This window comes from Lolium perenne, chromosome 2 (genome assembly GCF_019359855.2).
Source record: "Lolium perenne isolate Kyuss_39 chromosome 2, Kyuss_2.0, whole genome shotgun sequence".
Classification (NCBI taxonomy): domain Eukaryota; kingdom Viridiplantae; phylum Streptophyta; class Magnoliopsida; order Poales; family Poaceae; genus Lolium; species Lolium perenne.
Window position 1 is genome coordinate 261,791,673 of NC_067245.2, and position 10,411 is coordinate 261,802,083.

The 10,411-nt window shown below is 45.0% G+C and overlaps 3 protein-coding genes across 4 annotated transcripts; 2 read left to right on the forward strand and 1 right to left on the reverse strand.

Annotated features, from left to right (window-relative positions):
• The first annotated feature begins 1,296 nt into the window (after positions 1 to 1,296).
• Positions 1,297 to 4,372, forward strand: LOC127335785 (uncharacterized). 2 transcript variants are annotated; one of them, XM_051362517.2, is made up of 8 exons: positions 1,297 to 1,638; positions 1,748 to 1,813; positions 1,940 to 2,017; positions 2,175 to 2,243; positions 2,511 to 2,582; positions 3,104 to 3,721; positions 3,803 to 3,874; positions 3,958 to 4,372. In XM_051362517.2, exons 1-8 carry the CDS (start codon positions 1,486 to 1,488, stop codon positions 4,192 to 4,194), a joined length of 1,365 nt encoding a protein of 454 aa, XP_051218477.1. In that variant the 5' UTR covers positions 1,297 to 1,485; the 3' UTR covers positions 4,195 to 4,372. The 2 variants fall into 2 exon arrangements, with proteins under 2 accessions (XP_051218477.1, XP_051218475.1); XM_051362515.2 differs by having other exon boundaries at positions 1,298 to 1,638; positions 2,169 to 2,243.
• A 1,298-nt stretch (positions 4,373 to 5,670) lies between these two features.
• LOC127335786 (small ribosomal subunit protein eS28) lies at positions 5,671 to 7,180 on the forward strand. The gene is made up of 2 exons (XM_051362518.2): positions 5,671 to 5,824; positions 6,717 to 7,180. Exon 2 carries the CDS (start codon positions 6,718 to 6,720, stop codon positions 6,913 to 6,915), a length of 198 nt encoding a protein of 65 aa, XP_051218478.1. The 5' UTR covers positions 5,671 to 5,824; position 6,717; the 3' UTR covers positions 6,916 to 7,180.
• An 881-nt stretch (positions 7,181 to 8,061) lies between these two features.
• Positions 8,062 to 10,185, reverse strand: LOC127335787 (probable serine/threonine-protein kinase PBL19). Its single transcript, XM_051362519.2, has 4 exons — positions 9,645 to 10,185; positions 9,293 to 9,553; positions 8,940 to 9,062; positions 8,062 to 8,810 (listed from the first exon to the last, which is right to left on the reverse strand). The coding sequence occupies exons 1-4, from the start codon at positions 10,080 to 10,082 to the stop codon at positions 8,256 to 8,258; spliced, it is 1,377 nt and encodes a 458-aa protein (XP_051218479.1). The 5' UTR covers positions 10,083 to 10,185; the 3' UTR covers positions 8,062 to 8,255.
• Positions 10,186 to 10,411: the final 226 nt, after the last annotated feature.

Consider the following 10,411-nt stretch of genomic DNA (forward strand, 5'->3'; position numbering starts at 1 on the left):
AAACATATTGATTTTTTTATTGTAATCGTCTGTGAATTTTTGTAAAAGAAGTTGGTGACTTTTGTTGTAATTCAATATGTAGCAAATTAATATTTTCTTTTCTATTTTTGTAAACATATGGATTTTTGTTGTAATAGACTTCGGTTTTTGTTAATAATATTTGCTACTTTTGTTGTAAATCGATCTCCAACAAACAATTTGTTGGTTTAAGCACTTTATTGTGACATTATTTTTAAAAAATGTTGTGACTTTTTGTTGTAAAAGAATATTTTTTTTGTATACGGGGTGACTATTTTTATTGTAACACCCTCTACCCTAGGGACAAATCAGCACGGTGGCATATAGATTTTTATTGTAATTGTCTACGGCTTTTGCGAATAGTGTTTGCAAGTTTTGTTGTAAATAGATATGCAGAAAAAATTGTTGGTTTAATCACTTTATTGTAACATTATTTTTTGTAGAAATGCCGGGACATTTTATTGTGATAGAATTTTTTTTTTGTATACACGGGTGAATTTTGTTGTTGTAATAAGGTAGCATATTTGTTGTAAATATTGAGATGACGAAGTCAAAGTTATACATCATTTTGGTTTAAGAGGAGAAACGTAGGACTGCGGGTTGATTTTGCAAGAACTGAGGGAGTTAAATTGCAAGATACCATTTGGTTTTATATGGAGAGATTGGGACTGCGGGTCGAGTCTCAGATAATTGAGGGGCAAAATGCAAAACATACACCGCGGTTGATTCTGAGCGTCCGATCGCGAACGTACGGCGCGGAGGACGACCGATTATTGAGCTCCCATCCGTCGCGCGACGCTGAGCGCTCCCCAAACACTAAGGGCGTGTAATGTACGACCTGGCGTGAAGACTGCTTAAATGGGCTTGGCTGGCCCAATACTCCTGACGATCTAAACTTCCTGGCTGGCCCGTCGCAGTTGTCGCAACTTGCAAAGCTTGGGTCGTCTGTGCCAGCGCGATACGCTGGCTGAACTGAACTGACTGTCGGCAACGACGGGTAATTAGGGTGTGTTTGGTTTTCGCCAATGTTAGCCCTGCCAACGTATGGGCTAGCCAAAATATTGGCGTACCTTTTCACCGCCCCCATCTTGCCAATTCATGGGCGCAAAATTGTATACTAGAAAGCTGATGGCAGCCTGAGCATACCAAATATTAGGCTTCAATCCAAACGATAGCCAGCAACTTGGTTAACGCCAATTATTTGGCTTGGCAGCACGGGGCTCCTATCCAAACAGACCCTACAGACAGTCAGACCGGGGCACTCGTCGGCCAATCCGCGTCGTCATTGATTGCTCCAGCCCACCGCCACCGACCAGCCCGATCCGCGATCACCACGTCCAAACCCTTTTTCAACCACCCAATTAGTCCCACTCACGCCGCACTAATCCCCGTGCCAGCCCGCCCGCCTTCTTCAATCTTCATCTCCCAGATCCCAACAGCCAGTCGGATCCATTCCAGCTTCTCGCCATGGAGGGGCTCATCAAGGGTTTGGCCAAAGCGGCGATCGACGCCCTGGACGGCGGCGGCGACGGCGAGGCGCCGAGGAGACAGCGCCCCGCTGCTGAGGACGCCGAGGAGCAGGAGGGCCGCGAGGATCGGGACCGCTCCACGTGGGCCGAGGTGCGCCCGCGACGGCTGTTCGCGCAATTGCGGATTATGCCAGACCATGGCGTGGAACTGATGGTCTGTCTGGGAATCCTGGACGGTTTTGGTAATTTGGTTCTGGCAGGTGGTCTCCGACAAGAAGGGCGGCGAGCCGGAGGAGGAGCGCCGGGGTTCTCGGCCCTCCAGGCAGGTGAGTGCTGCCCTTTTTGGCTGCACGGTTTTGCACATGCTTCTTCGGCAGACGGCACTTCAGAATTCGCGTTAGTTTACTATGTATGATTAGCAGCTGCTGATTTCATTTTCTAACTGCATTCAGCATGATGGCTGGGAGAGAGCGGACGGCCGGAAGCAGCAGCAGCAGCAAACCTCCGCGCATGGTGGAGGTCAAAGCCAGGTTTGCTGCTCACACAATTAGGGATACTTTCAGTTCATATCTTTGAATCTCCGTGTTGGGCGCTTGGGTTGGAGTATGCTGATGTAGTTGCCTTGTTGGGCGCTTGGGTTGGAGTATGCTGATGTAGTTGCCTTGGGCTTTATTTCGGCAGTACCAGGGAGATGACAGGAGGGATGGTGTCCGGCCGCCGCAGCAGCAGGCGCCAGCAAACAGGAGGCAGCAACAGGTTTACTTCTGCTCTGCTGTGTTCCACCTTTTCTATACATGAATTTGGGCAGTTGAACTGATGTTTAGTCATAGGATGCAGTAATATCTGTGCGTTATGCCGAAGAGCGAATGTTTTTCTCTGATACAGTACAATGTATTTGTGGATCTACCACAGTAGGAAATTGGAAATGTGTTATAGTTCTTCTGATTGTATTCTAGTGCTTTCATTATTAGTTCGAAATTGTGATGGACTTCTTACTATGTTCTCTGAATTTTGGGATTTTAGGAGGGAGAAGAAACAAATGATGAAGGTTGGGAAACAGTAGGGGAGAAAAAGAAGCATGGAAGGCCGCAACAGGTTCGCTTTTAGTCACCTAAAAATCAGTCTAGTTTGTTGCAAATATCCTATACATTTCTATCTGATTATGTTAGTGTTTAGGTAGCTTAATATTTTTTCAATCGGTCTCATCCAACAGTTATAAACATCAATCACAAGTTTACTACTCTTCTTAGCCTCAAATAAATAGATTATGTATGGCATAATATATGATTTTCTGAAATGCATTTCCATTATCTTTTCCTGTCACTGTTGCTAACTCTTAAGAAATTAGTGTTTGAAAGCTATGGAGATCATATTTGAGCCTACCCGTCATCAAAATAGAAGCTAACAATAACCCAACACCAGGAATATTTTTCAATTTTTCTGAGCATTTATAGTTGGATTTGCGTTTACCACTGTTATCTCCACCCCAATATATATGAACTAATCGTAATCGGTAGAGTCCCTTTGGTAAGAGGTCATGATGGTACTATACTAGTATATTGTGAAGCTTCTTATCCTGTCTGAATTCTGAGCTCCTACATAACTACTTGATACAGTCTGAAGCATGGAATGCATACAAAAGGCCACCATCCGAACAAGAGTACTCTGAAGATGTTGGTCGGATCCACAATGGTCTAAATCTAGAGCCTACCAGGGAGGAGCTCAACAGCTTGTCCGAAGCATGTAGCCGGCTGTGGGAGCTTGATATGAACCGTCTTGTTCCTGGTAAGGACTACAGAATTGACTGTGGAGAGGGAAAGAAGGTCTATCAGAAGGATGATATGGCATATGGAAACTTGTTCAGCTGGCTAGGCGATGATGTGTTTACCAAGCCCACGTACTCCCGCTTCTGTGCGCTTCTTGATAATTACAATCCACACCAAGGGTACAAAGAAGTTGTTACTCAGCAGGAAAAGCATGAAGAAGTAGCATTTATTGAAGAGATTGCCAGGACAGCGCCGATCAAGTACTTGCATCAGTATTTAGTGATGAAGGGAGTCGCATCTCAAGACTACGATGACTTCAAGACAATGTTGACATCCCTTTGGTTTAACTTGTATGGAAGATGTGGCAACTCTAGCTGCTCTTCTGCATTTGAGCATGTGTTTGTTGGTGAAATAAAGGGAGAGAGACAAGGAGAGAATGAGGTCTCAGGCTTCCATAACTGGATTCAGGTAAGCCCTCTCTAATACATCAGGAGACTCGTATCCTTTTACGTAATTACATCCGACTAAAACTCCATGTCTAACTTGCAGTTTTATTTGGAAGAAGCCAAGGGAAATGTGGACTACAAAGGTTACATATTCCCAAGACGCCGTGGGGAATCGGTGAGTGCATAGTCTAGTTCATAAGATATACTTGTGTATGGTGTAAGTAATTGAGCTAACATGTTCCATTCTCGTTTTGACAGCCTGATTCGGAGACACAGTTACTCACCGTTCAGTTTGAGTGGCATGGTGTTCTGAAATCAGTATCAAGCAGCTTGATTGGTGTTAGCCCTGAGTTTGAACTGGCACTCTACACGCTGTGCTTCTATATGGGAGGGGAGGATAACCGCGTCAATATTGGCCCATACACAGTGAACGTCAAGTGCTACCGTATGGGTAACAACAAGATTGGATCAGCCTTTCCCATTGCAGAGAATTGATTTGTGTGTGCGATGACCTGCTTCTGCAGGCTTGTGTAGTTCTTTGATTTCAATTTCCTGTTAACTTCAAATTAATACCGTTGTTTATGAAAGGAACCATACTGTCCATTCCATTGTTATAATGGCACTACATTACAGTATACACTACTGAAGAGGACGCTGATTGAGATGTTGATTACCTTTCTCTGTTTTTGAATTTTCGTGGAAACCTCAACATCTAGTTGATCAGTTGAGGGTCTACTTAGAAGTAAGTACAAGTCGTCATGGGACAGAATGCGATGGATGCTGCCATTTATCATTTTAGGACAACTACGAGTGATACTAGAGAGCCAGCTAGAGAACACACACATCATGACAATGGGAGCCGAAAGTGAATATGCAGCCATCATCGGTCGCCTTTGATGGAAAAGTTGGCCTCGGGACCTTTTTCTGTTAACCTCGTGCTCTATTGCAAGTTTGCAACGCATGGGTATTACTCCCCCGGTCTCTTTTAATTGACTCGGATTTAGTACAATACTTATTAGTTAGTTATTACACAAAAAAAACGCGAAGTTCATACCTTCTTCGTCCTAAAATATAAGGCGCCCTTAAATTTTGTAGATCAGCAACTTACAACTTTGATTATGATATGGAGAATGGACTTTTGTAGCTCAGGCTACATGCAGGCCTTTTATGAATCTATGAAATTTTTATTTTAAACATGTTGAAAACGTTAATAATATATTGTGATATAGATAATATTGTAATCTACAAATGTTAAATTTTCAGAATGAAATATGTTGTTTTTTGGGCTCAACAAATATAAAAAATCTTGATTTCATCGTTGGTGAACAATAATGAACAATACACTACAATCTAGATTTTGTCATTTTGTGAAACTTTCTTATTTTTACTAAGGGAAAAATATAATATCTTTCAATTTGAAAATTTACACACTGATAAATTACAACATTCTCCATGTCTATGTATTTTTTTAAAATTTCTGAAACTTTGAAGTAATAAAAAATTACAAGTTTGAAAATGGAAAACAAAACTGGACTACATGTAGCATGGGCTACATTTGAGATTTTCGTTGTGATATGCTCTTATAATATATTCATAAAATTTGTGTAAATATATAGACGCAGAAGCCCACAAATACATACATACACTTACCTCTATGAACGCACACACACTTTACTCTACCCTGTAAGCACCTCCAAGATAATGAGTCTAAAAGTTGATCTACGTATCTTGAGATTGTTGAAATAACCACAGACGCCAAAGTGCCCTCCTAAGTCCTAACCATCCCACAAAAAATTGGTTCTCTCCATTTATATAGTACTATTTCACATAATTTGATACATATTAGTGGTTAAAGTTGTGAATCAAAATACCGTGATAAAAATGCCTTATCCTAAATTTGTTTTGCAGGAAATTTGAAGAAAAAGCAATAATCTATTCTGGGCTCTTGGCCCAACAAATCATCAACTCGCTTACAGCCCACGACCCTAAATCGGCTTGCAGTTCTAGCTTCTATAAGTACACGAAGCGGCACCCTAGGGTTTTCGCCCCACGCTCTACTCGCGCCGCCGCCTTCGTCGTCGCCGTCAGTGCAGCAGCAATCTCCGGTGCCAACCAACGACGAAAGGTTCGGGTCCCCTCCCTGTTCTCATACTCCACATCATGGAGTTACCTTTGCACCTTAGAGACGACGAGCGGCGATGCTGCAGGCGATTTAGTTGTTGTGTGTTGATGCTGTCCCGTAGCTTCATTGGGAGTTTAGGTTCCGATCTGTTTTTGTTATTGGCACGCTAATGATCCGGGGAGATGGTTCTTTTTTTTACTTGTTATGCCGGGCTGTTAAGCTTAATCCCTCTAGGTTTGTGTGGAGCTGAATTCTAACTGCCTAGATCTCAAGTAAGCCTCGGATTCGTAGTTGCAAATGTGTGGTCTCCTTCGGGGCATTTCGGTGACGAGTTCTTGATGGTTGAATATTGTGTCTCAAAGATGAATTGGTAGCATTGTAAAATCATGATTACGGTGGTTAATCTTTATGTGTTTGGCTCTAAACGTGTTTCCTGTTTTGAGGGTATCATTCACGGAGGGTTAAGGTGTACCTTGATGCGGGTCTACTACCAGCAATATAATTGTCAATTGCTATGTGCTCATTGGCTTATCATCTCTTGAATAACTGGTCACCATTTGAATTGCACCAATTAGATTTAGGCCATGTACAATGGGAGATGCTTAGAAAAATAAACCAAACTTTTTCTAAGCACTGGTTCTTATTTATACATGAGAGGTGCCTAGTTAGGCATCTATGTAGTACAAATAAGCACTGGTGCTTAGACAAAAACTGGTTTATTTTTCAAAGTGCCCCTCTTAGCACTTCCCATTGTACATAACCTTATGTACTTTCTTCTTTCAGTGTTTACATTTGTGCATTTACATGCGGTTAAATTATGTGCTATGGAATGTAAATTAGCTGCTTTAAACTGCAGTTATTCTTTTGCCTAATCCAGAGCCTTGTGTTTGTGCAGTATGGATACCCAGGTCAAGCTTGCTGTTGTGGTCAAGGTGATGGGCCGCACTGGATCCAGGGGTCAGGTGACCCAGGTCAGAGTGAAGTTCCTTGATGACCAGAACCGTCTCATCATGAGGAATGTTAAGGGCCCTGTCCGCGAGGGTGACATCCTCACCCTGCTTGAGTCGGAGCGTGAAGCCAGGAGACTGCGGTGATGATCTGTGGTTCCTGTCTTCAGAAGTAAAATGTTCTGTTGTTACCTTCTTTAGGGTACTACTTTCTAATCAAGTTCTTGTCACTGGTTATGCCTTGGCTAGCTGTCTGGTACGAGATGGTAGCATTTGAGATGTAATGAGTACTTACCTGGTGGTATATTGCCTAAATTATAGGGTACTTTGTGTTGTGAGTCTAAATTGTGCCCTGTCATTGCAGTAAAAATGAACTGATTGGTGAATGCTATACTAAATCTTCTTGAGTGCATATTGTGTTCTAATGGACTCATGCTGTTCCTTTTTTGTTTGGTGTCTGAATTCGTTACACAAATGTAATATTGGTAGCTGATCAGATTTTTTCTTTTGGATTGCTCTTGGAGCAAAGTATTTGTTGTTTCAATAGTTCTAAGATCATGGTGCTAACGTGCGATCTGATGGAAGCCTTGATATGTCATTCTTCATACTGCCATGCTTTGTAAGTAAAAAAGTAACTGAAAGTTAATTCCCTTAGTTGAGTATAGAATGTTGAGTTTAAATAATCGTATATAAACTGCACAGGGGTCCATTGCAATACTTTACTGGAAGTAGGAAGTATAGAGTTGTAGCTGTCTCTTGTAAATTCTACTACGTATGTTGCAGTCTAGTCGTTTGAGCACATCTTCCGTTTCTGTAATATTTAAACCCTATTTGGTGCGCACAATTTTTTTGTTTCTCTAATATTTTAACTGTATTATGTGCACACAAATGGATATTATAATGCTGAACAAAATGAACCATAAAAGGTACACAAAGAAGCCAGCTGTAGGCTGTACCTGTCTAAATTTTCCTTTCGGTATGCTGACTGAATGTACCAAAATCATGAGGCAGTAGGTGTCTGATGAACTTGACCGTTGTCCAGGATCCCACGGTCCTAGGGCTCCCACTGCCGCCCCTAAGGAGGAGTGCGATCACATGTTGATCGATCTATTGGTTGGTGTGGCCATGCCTGTTGAGGACGGTGGTCAAATCCGGGTGGCGACTGGCGATGGCTGAGGAGTAGTAGTGGCGGTGATGGAGAAGATCGTGGAACGAGGAGAAGTGGCACGGGCTTTTTCGAGAGGGGATGCATATCCAGACAACATCTGTTCAAAGTGGCGTGAGGAGAAGCACTTGTAGGGGGCTAGGGCACCTCGGATGCTGATATATCATTATCAAGGGGATATTATTATCAAGTCTACAAAATTTGATATCCTAGAAGAAAGAAAAAGGTATATAAAAAACAAAACAACAAAATCAATGGGATTTTTGTTTCCCAGAAAAAAACAAAAAAATGTTCAAAGTCAAGAGCATCAACGATGGCAGTATCACGTTGGAGCAGCAGCAGCAGCCCTGATGAGCATTAGTCTTCTCCTGGCACGAGCATTTGCGTTCTCACCTAGGGCAGCCAAATGAAGCATCCGCCGCCTCGCTGACACCACATCCGCATCCTCCATGATAGGCGCAGCCGGTGTCTCTTGAAGAACCGAACTTTCCTCCATTGCACGGACATCGTGTCCGTCCAGCTCCTTGTGCTGCATTGCCTGCTTCAGCCTCTCAACCACCTCCACCATTGCGGGGCGGTCCTTGGCATACTTCGCAAGGCAGCTGTCGGCTAGCTTGGAGATCTCTCTTGCTCCTCTCATGGAGTACCTGCCTTCAAGCCTTGCGTCGATGATGTCGCCGAACTGCTCGCTCTCGGCAGGGTGCCGCCTCACCCACTCGAGGAGCTTCTGCTCGTTCTTGGGGCGTTTTTTCTCTACCGAGCGTCTAGCTGTGAGGATTTCGTAGAGTACCACTCCGAAGCCCCAGACGTCGCTCTTGGTGGTGAGATGCCCCGTCTGGACATAGTCTGGAGCCGCATAGCCGTAGGTTCCCATGACCTGAATTTTCAAAGGAAATGGCCAAATGGGTTTCTTAGAACTGCAGAAGTGATGATCCATATGAAAACATGCAGAATGTGTCTATGCAACAAACTGAAGTTCAGTCGCTGCGGTGAAGTTTGCACATACCGCTGTAGAAACATGGGTCTGACCTTCTGATGGCCCCTCTCTTGCTAATCCAAAATCCGACAGTTTGGGTCTGAACTCCTCATCCAGCAGTATGTTTGCAGCCTTGAAATCGCGGTATATGATCTACAGATATTGAAAGATTTTATGTAAAATGGTTAAAGCTGTGATGCCTAGTGAATATTCTGCTTTTTTCGGCTTAGATCATAAATCAGGTATGATGAGAGCTGCCAGTATAAAAATTCTTGCCTACTGTCGCTCAATTTTAAGCAGAACTCATTCAAAGGTAAAGATAATCAGCTTCACCCAAGCCTAAGGGGGTGATGGGCAGTGTCCAAGGCAGATTGTTTCCGGACCTGAAGCTCAAGGCCCTCATGGAGATAGAGCAACCCTTGCGCGGCACCCAGTACTATCTGCAACCTGATGTCCCATGGGAGAACAGGATGCGCTGCGTTGAACAGGTGGTCGTCCAGCGTCTTGTTCGGCATGAACTCGTAGACCAGAAGCCTCTGCGGGCCTTGATCAGTCTGCGCGGCGCAGTAGCCGACGAGCTTGACCAGGTTCGGGTGGTCGACGACGCCCAGGAAGTGGACCTCGGCCAGCCATTCCTTGTGTCCCTGAACAACAACAGAGACCGGAGTTAGATGTGGCTGGTCTCCGGAGTCGACACAGTTGATGGTTCCCAAGTGTGCTGCGATCGACCGATACCTGGCCGCCGTTGGGGTTGAGCCTCTTGACGGCGACCGCGGTGCCGTGTGGGTGCCCGCCGGGGAGGCGGAGGGCGCCCCTGTAGACGCACCCGAAGCCGCCCTCGCCGACCATGAGTAGCGGGCTGAAGTCGGCCGTGGCGCCGCGGAGCTCCCGGAGGCCGAACTCCCGCAGGGTGCGCGCGCCCCTCTCCTCGTACAGCTCCGGGATGCTCCGCGGCGACGACCCCGTGCACGAGGACTTGCTGGACGCCGCCCTCGCGCCGCCGGAGGCCTCGGACGGGCTCGTCGCAGTGGCGCTGCAGGCTGGCGACGCGCTTGAGGCAGCGACGGATGGCACGGGCACGTTGTGGTTGAAGGCAGCTGCTGCCGGGGATGTCGGCGCCGGCCGTGTCTTGCGCCTCCGTCTGTCCTGGAACAGCAGGCGTAGGCAGCCCATTTCTTGGGTAGGAGGAGCAAGCTGGTGGAATTCAGCTCGATCGTACGAGCACGTCGAGCAGTAGTTTGCAGCCTGCCCGAAAAAACCAAGATTTGGTGACAGAAAACGGAGAATTTTTTTTGTCGCCGATTTCTTACGCTTCTCGTTATTATATGCCCAGAAGTACACTTTTTTTTATTGTTCCCCAGAAGTACACTGAAACACACACTCACGCGGTTTGCTAGTTGCAAATGTATAACTTTCAAAGTTCAAACTATACGGCTGGCATAAGTACATGAAGCGATATGGACGGCGACGAACACCTTCTCGCTCCTGTACGGCCATGAATC

Coding starts and splice junctions, on each gene's coding strand:
- LOC127335785 (XM_051362515.2), top strand. CDS start 1,486: ATGGAGGGGCTCATCAAGGGTTTGGCCAAAGCGGCGATCGACGCCCTG. Junction 1,814..1,939: donor GTTCTCGGCCCTCCAGGCAG/GTGAGTGCTGCC, acceptor AACTGCATTCAG/CATGATGGCTGGGAGAGAGC. Junction 2,018..2,168: donor ATGGTGGAGGTCAAAGCCAG/GTTTGCTGCTCA, acceptor TTATTTCGGCAG/TACCAGGGAGATGACAGGAG.
- LOC127335786 (XM_051362518.2), top strand. CDS start 6,718: ATGGATACCCAGGTCAAGCTTGCTGTTGTGGTCAAGGTGATGGGCCGC.
- LOC127335787 (XM_051362519.2), bottom strand. CDS start 10,082: ATGGGCTGCCTACGCCTGCTGTTCCAGGACAGACGGAGGCGCAAGACA. Junction 9,554..9,644: donor TCAACCCCAACGGCGGCCAG/GTATCGGTCGAT, acceptor GTTGTTGTTCAG/GGACACAAGGAATGGCTGGC. Junction 9,063..9,292: donor ATGAGGGCCTTGAGCTTCAG/GTCCGGAAACAA, acceptor CAATATCTGTAG/ATCATATACCGCGATTTCAA.